Source organism: Hylobates moloch, unplaced genomic scaffold (assembly GCF_009828535.3).
Source record: "Hylobates moloch isolate HMO894 unplaced genomic scaffold, HMol_V3 SCAFFOLD_15, whole genome shotgun sequence".
Classification (NCBI taxonomy): domain Eukaryota; kingdom Metazoa; phylum Chordata; class Mammalia; order Primates; family Hylobatidae; genus Hylobates; species Hylobates moloch.
Window position 1 is genome coordinate 96,035,151 of NW_026652290.1, and position 7,550 is coordinate 96,042,700.

The window sequence follows — 7,550 nt, forward strand, 5'->3', positions numbered from 1 at the left end:
CCATCTCTACTAAAAATACAAAATTAGTTAGGTGTGGTGGCCCATGCCTGTAATCCCAGCTACTCGGGAGGCTGAGGCAGGAGAATCGCTTGAACCCGGGGGCAGAGGTTGCAGTGAGCTGAGATTGTGCTGCTGCACTCCAGCCTGGGCAACAAAACGAGACTCCATCTCAAAAAAAAAAAATACATATATATATACACACACACATATATATACATACACATACATACACACATATATATAAAACATAAAATATCTATCAGCGTATGTCTGCAGGAAGCAATGGCTGACGTAGAATACACACCACCTGCCCAGCACTGTTCCCCTTCCCTCCTTGAAGGGATTCCTGTAGACCCGCTTCAGAGCTCGGGTGGACTCAGGGTGGAAGAGGCAAGGGGAGGCCCAAGTGGACGGAGAAGGGAGGCTGAGGGCTGGAAGGGGCCGGCACTAGATCCTGTGTCCATTTTCTGCCAACTTTGACAATCTGTGCAGGCAGAGATTTTTGGGTGGTGGCACTATCCCTTTCATGCCCAAACGTAGTGACTGGTGTTTCCGGGGGCCTAAACCTCAGAGTCTTGGCCTGACTGCCTCCCAATGTCCCTTGTGGCCAGGGACCTCACGGGTTACCCTGATGGAGTCAAGAGTTTCGTGGTCAAGGGCTACAACATCTGGACTGGGGGTCCGGATGCCTGTCTGCGGTGCTGGGACCAGAGGACCATCATGAAACCTCTGGAGTACCAATTCAAGTCTCAGGTGCGGAGGCCGGGATGGGGTCTGCTTGGCTAGGCATTCTCTGGTCCTCAGATTAAAAAATGAGATTGAGGCCGGGCTCTGTGGCTCACGCCTATAATCCTAGCACTTTGGGAGGCCAACGTGGGTGGATCACCTGAGGTCAAGAGTTTGAGACCAGCCTGGCCAACATAGTGAAACCCCATCTCTATTAAAAGTACAAAAATTAGGGCTGGGCACGGAGGCTCACGCCTGTAATCCCAGCACTTTGGGAGGCCGAGGCGGGCAAATCACCTGAGGTCGGGAGTTCGAGACCGGCCTGACCAACATGGTGAAACCCCTTCCCTACTAAAAATACAAAACTGGCCAGGCATGATGGCACATGCCTATAATCCCAGCTAGTCAGGAGGCTGAGGCAGGAGAATTGCTTGAACCTGGGGGGTGGAGACTGTGGTGAGCCGAGATCGTGCCATTGCACTCCAGGCTGGGCAATAAGAGCGAAAGAAACTCTGTCTCAAAAACAAATGAGGTTGGCCAGGCACAGTGGCTTATGCCTGTAATCCCAGCACTTTGGGAGGCAGAGGTGGGAGGAAGACTTGAACCCAGGAGTTTGAGACCAGGCTGGGCAACATAGTGAGACCCTGTTTCTACAAAAAATAAAAATAAAAATTAGCTGAGCATGGTGGCATGCTCCTGGGGTCTCAGCTAGTTGGGAGGCCGAGGTGAGAGGATGGCTTAAGCCCAGGGAGGTTGAGGCCACAGTGAGCTGTGATCATCCACTGACTGTAGTCCAGCCTGGGTGACAGAATGAGACCCTGTCTTAAAAAAAAAAAAAAAAAAGGTGGGGAGGATGAACTCTTGAACTCTGGGAAGGAAAAAGGGGGTCGTGATTCTAAGTCTCACTGATGCTCTAAACACAGAGATCATTAGAAATATTCTTTGCAGGCTGGGCGCGGTGGCTCACGCCTGTAATCCCAGCCCTTTGGGAGGCCAAGGCGGGCGGATCATTTGAGGTCAGAAGTTCAAGACCAGCCTGACCAACATGGTGAAACCCCATCTCCACTAAAAAAAATACAGAATAATTAGCCGGGCGTGGTGGCGCGTGCCTGTAGTCCCAGCTACTCAGGAGGCTGAGGCAGGAGAATCACTTAAACCGCAGGAGGCAGAGGTTTTAGTAAGCCGAGGTCGTATCATTGTACTCCAGCCTGGCAACAGAGCGAGACTCCATCTCAAAATAAACACGCACACTATATCGTGTGCAAAGTAGGGAAGACTCTCCATTTTACACACCAACAAACTGAGGCACAGACATGAAGTTGCTTGTCCTAGGGCTGCACAGCTAGGAAGGGGTCAGTCACCCGGACCTCCAGGGTAGGTCCCCAGGCTCCTGCCTGCTTCCTGGGCCAGGCTGGGACCTAACCAGGTTCCTCCCTCCCCACTGCCCATTACCCAGATAATGAGCCTGTCCCACAGCCCCCAGGAGGACTGGGTGCTGCTGGGCATGGCCAATGGCCAGCAGTGGCTGCAGAGCACCAGCGGGAGCCAGCGGCACATGGTGGGGCAGAAAGACAGCGTCATCCTGAGCGTCAAGTTCTCCCCCTTTGGTAAGCGGCTGGCGGAAGGTAGAGGGACTCCCCTGCAGCCCCCAGCCTCCCACAAGACCCCACCCAATGCCAGGACACCCTCTAGGACACCTCAGAACCCTTCTGTAGCAGAAACCAGTCTTGGGGATGCTCTTGCAGGGGGATGAGGGAGGCAAGGGGGGGTGGGTGCCTGGGCCCTTCCTCTGCCCAGAGCGGTCCGCCCCCGCCCCGGGCAGTCCTTCCCCCTTCAGCCGCTGGTGTCCCCATGAGCCAGCACCCTCATTTCTCCCAGGCCAGTGGTGGGCAAGCGTTGGAATGGACGACTTCCTTGGCGTCTACAGCATGCCGGCAGGGACAAAGGTGTTCCAGGTACTGCGGTGGGCTGGGGGCAGGACCGGGGGGTGGCCCCAAAGGGACCAGCCTGGGCAACACAGCAAGACCCTGTCTCCATAAAAAACTTAAAAATTAGCCAGGTGTGGTGGCTCATGGCTTTAATCCCAGCATTTTGGGAGGCTGAGGCAGGAAGATCTCTTCAGCTTAGGAGTTCGAGACCAGCCTGGCCAACCTGGTGAGACCCCACCTCTACAAAAAATAATTAGCTGAGCCGGGCGCGGTGGCTCACGCCTGTAATCCCAGCACTTTGGGAGGCCGAGGCGGGCGGATTACGAGGTCAGGAGATCGAGACCATCCTGGCTAACACGGTGAAACCTCGTCTCTACCAAAAATACAAAAAAATTAGCCGGGCATGGTGGTGGGCACCTGTAGTCCCAGCTACTTGGGAGGCTGAGGCAGGAGAATGGTGTGAACCCAGGAGGCGGAGCTTGCAGTGAGCCAAGATCATGCCACTGCACTCCAGCCTGGGCAACAGAGCGAGACTCTGTCTCAAAAAAAAAAAAAAAAAAAAGAAATTAAAAATAGCTGAGTGTGGTGGTGCGCACCTGTGGTCCCAGCTACTTGGGAGGCTGAGACAGGAAGATCGCTTGAGTCCAGGAGGTCAAGGCTGCAGCGAGCTGAGATTGCAACACTGCACTCCAGCCTGGGCAACAGAGCAAGACCCTTTCTTTCTTTCTTTGAAGAGACGATGCTTCATGCTTGAGCTGACGGGTGGAGACCAGGGCTGTGTGAGCCCTACCCCAGGTCACTACCCACTGTCCCCACTCCAGGTGCCCGAGACGTCCCCAGTGACGTGCTGTGACATCTCTTCCAGCAACCGCCTCATCGTCACGGGCTCTGGGGAGCATGCCTCCGTGTACCAGGTCACCTACTGAGGGGCCTCGCTGCTGTCATCCGACTCCGGCTCCTCTTTTCATCCCCCCTTTTTTTTTTTGCCCCCCAACTAGGGGGTCATGGTGGAGGGAAGCAGGAAGGCTCTTCTGTGGCATCCACGATCCAGTCTGTGGTGTACAGCCTGGTCGCCGTCACGTGTAATAAAGCACCCGGGAAAGGCAGAGAGTGGACGTGTCCTGTCCTCTGAAGGGAAAGAGGCCTTCCCATCCTGTCCCTGCTCAACTTGTGGAAACCTGGAAGGACTTCAGCCTGGTGACTCTAAGCCTTTTTTTTTTTTTTGGTGGGGGGCAGGGTCTCACTCTGTTATGCAGGCTGGAGTGCAGTGGTGCCATCACGACTCACTGCAGCCTTTCCAACTCCTGGGCTCAAGCCGTCCTCCTGCCTCAGACTCGTGAGTAGTTGAGACTATAGATGGGCACCACCACACTCGGCTAGTTTAATTTTTTTGTAGATGATGGGTGTGGTGGCTCACACCTGTAATTCCAGCACTTTGAGGTCGGGGGTTTGAGACCATCACGGTGAAACCCCATCTCTACTAAAAATACAAAAATCAGCTGGGCACGGTGGCACGTGCCTGTAATCCCAGCTACTGAGGAGGCAGAGGCAGGAGAATCGCTTGAACCCGGGAGGCAGAGGTTGCAGTGAGCCAAGATCATGCCACTGTACTCCAGCCTGGCAATGGAGCAAGACTCTGTCTCAAATTAATAGAAATGACAAAATTTTGTGTAGAGATGGGGTCTTGCTCTGTTGCCCAGGCTGGTCTCGAACTCCTGATTTTACGTGATCCTCCCACCTCGGCCTCCCAAAGTGCTGGGATGACAGGCGTGAGCCACGGTGCCCGGCCCTCTGAGCCGTTTCCATCCTCGTTCTCTGGGAATCTAGTCACAGCCACAGACTTCCCTGCTGGGGTAGCAGATTTCCACCTGTGCCGCCTGGAGCAGCTCCAGTGTCGTCCGATGTTTCTGGTGTGATTCCAGGAGCGGTGTGAGTGGTCCTGCCCTAGACATGTCCCATTTGACCAGTGAGCCTCCAGTAGGGTGATTCTGCCCCCAGGGGACTCTAGGCGATCTCTGGAGGCATTTCTGGTTGTCATGACTTGTGGGGTCCCCCTGGCATGGAGTGGGTGGGGGCAGGGACACTACTCACCATTCTGCGGTGCCCAAGATGGCCCCACCCCAGAGGATGGTCCAGTCCCGATGTCCACAGGGCTAAGGTCGAAACAAATTTCCAAGAGCTTCACTGCTCGGCCGCCTTCCCACACAAACTAGGGCTCTGGAAACGCCATTTGCCCACCCTGCCTTTTCCAAGCTAGGAAGGGGCCCAGATGTCAACGGGCCTAGGCTCCTTAACCCAGAGAATTATCCCCTTTCCTGCGGTCTCTCCGGAAACGTCCACCAGGGCGTGCCTTCTGTTCTCAGCAGGAACCCTCCCATCTCCTTCTAGAACGTTCCCAGCGGCATCTACTCCGCCCAACCTATGCTGCCTTAAATTTTTTTCTAGAGATGGAGTCTCACTATTGCCCAGGCTGGTCTCAAACTCCTGGGCTCAAGCAATCCTCCCGCCTCAGCCTCCCAAAGTGTTCAGATGACAGGTGTGAGCCCCGGCACCAGTCTTAACCCATGCTGTGCACGGTGGCCCACCTGAGCTTCCACAACACGGGTCTCATTGCCTCCCACTCTCCCTGCTCCCCGCTGAAGCCTTGTCTGCAGGCCTCATTCTCCAGAACCCAGCTGTCTTCCGGGTAACCACCAGGCCAAGCTCCCCTTGCCTCTGAGACGTTGCATCCACCGTTCCCCTCTTTCCAGAACAGTCTTCTCAGTGCTCCAGGGGCTGTTTCTCATCCCTTAGTGCTCAGTGTACCCCTCCCCTCCACTGGGCAGGGACGTTTGCTCAGCCCTTTGCTGTGCGCGGGGCTCTTAGAAATCCTTGGAATCTAGCCAGGTACAGTGGCTCATGCCTGTAATCCCAGCACTTTGGGAGGCCGAGGTGGGCGGATCACCTGAGGTTAGGAGTTTGAGACCAGCCTGGCCAACATGGTGAAACCCCATCTCTACTACAAATACAAAAATTAGCCGGGCGTGGTGGCAGGTGCCTGTAGTCCCAGCTACTTGGGAGGCTGAGGCAGGAGAACTGCTTGAACCCAGGAGGCAGAGGTTGCAGTGAGCTCAGATTGCACCACTGCACTCCAGCCTGGTGACAGAGCAAGACTCCGTCTTAAAAAAAGTTCCTCGGAAGTCTCACAGGAAGTTTGGCTACACTCTGAATAGCTGTCTGCTCTGCCCTTTTTCCCCCCCACTCCTTGTACTTAGGCTGAACCTTGTGATAATTTTTTTTTTTAAGATAGGGTCTTGGGACTGGGTGCGGTGGCTGACACCTGTAATCCCAGCAGTTTGGGAGGCCGAGGCGGACAGATCACTTGACGTTAGGTGTTTGAGACCAGCCTGGCCAATATGGTAAAACCCCATCTCTACTAAAAATACAGAAATTAGCTGGGCATGGTGGTGTGTGCCTGTAATCCTAGCTATTCAGGAAGCTTAGACAGGGGAACGCTTGAGCCCCGCAGGCAGAGGTTGCAGTGAGCTGGAGAGCAGCACTGCACTCCAGTGTGGGGGAGAGCAAGATCCCGTCTCAAAAAAGAGAATGTGTTGGCCAGGTAGAGTGGCTCATGCCTGTAAACCCAGCACTCTGGGAGGCCAACATGAGCGGATCACTTGAGTCCAGGAGTCTGAGACCAGCCTGGGCAACATCGACCCCATCTCTAAAATAAGTTAACCAGGCATGGTGGTGGTACGTGACTATAGTCCAGGTTACTTGGGAGGCTGAGGCAGGATTGCTTGGGCCCAGGAGGTTGAGGTGAGTTAGGACTGTGCCACAGCACTCTAGGCTGGGCAACAGAGCGAGACCCTGTCTTAAATTCCAGGCCGGGCGCAGTGGCTCACGCCTGTAATCCCAGCACTTTGGGAGGCCGAGGTGGGGGGATCACCTGAGGTCAGGAGTTTGAGACCAGCCTGGCCAACACAGAGAAACCCTGTCTCTACTAAAAATACAAAAATTAGCTGGGTGTGGTGGTACTCCTGTCATCCCAGCTACTTGGGAGGCTGAGGCAGAAGAATCGCTTGAGCCCAGGAGGCAGAGGTTGCAGTGAGCTGAGATCATACCACTGTACTCCAGCCTGGGCGACAGAGTGAGACTGTCTCAAAAAAATTTCTACCTAGAGACCTGAGTGACTACCTGGAGTAGAGCCCTGAACACCATGTGGGTATGAGCGAGGAATAAATGCGTTAACCCTGAGACTCGGGAGCTACTTGTCACACAACAGCATCTAAACTATCCTGCCCAACGCAACTCCTGTGTCTCGGAGTGGCTCTCACACACCAGGGAGACCCCTCTGAATATCCTGCACAATGAATTCTCGTTACATATGACCCCATCCCCAGGACATGGTCGACTCCCAGTAACCGTGCCCAAGAGGAGCAATGATCACCGGTTCCCCAGCCCGAGAGAGAAATGCGGATGTGATAAGTACATTTTATTTCCACCGAGGTCCCCTGCCCATCGGCCCCCACATGCAGCAGGGGAAAGTGTGAAGCCGTTGGCCAGAGAGCAGATGGGATGAACGGTTTCTAGGCAGGGCTGGGAGGCGGCTGCTGGGATGTCTGTCTTGGCTGCTGATTCCCCTGGGAGTCTGGACTTCGGGTACAGGAAGGGGGGTCATGTCTCAGTAGACCACCTCATACACGGTGGCCTTCTTGTCCCCCGAGCCTGTCACGATGTATTTGTTATTTCTGGAGATGTCACAACTCAGGACTGAGGACGACTCCTTGGACTGCCAAGGGAAGGGGGAGAGAAAAGGGCCTGGTGAGGCATAGCCCCCCACAGATGGGTGTGTGGGCAAGGCTGGGGCGGAGTCGGGAACAGGTCAGGACTCGCCTACTGAGTGACGCGTTTCCT

At 54.9% G+C, this 7,550-nt stretch overlaps 1 protein-coding gene across 1 annotated transcript; it reads left to right on the forward strand.

The window, feature by feature from the left end:
- The first annotated feature begins 594 nt into the window (after positions 1–594).
- On the forward strand, positions 595–3,747 carry LOC116484288 (transducin-like enhancer protein 6). Its single transcript, XM_032179156.2, has 4 exons — positions 595–753; positions 2,183–2,333; positions 2,605–2,681; positions 3,476–3,747. The coding sequence occupies exons 1-4, from the start codon at positions 595–597 to the stop codon at positions 3,578–3,580; spliced, it is 492 nt and encodes a 163-aa protein (XP_032035047.1). The 3' UTR covers positions 3,581–3,747.
- The last annotated feature ends 3,803 nt before the right edge of the window (positions 3,748–7,550 follow it).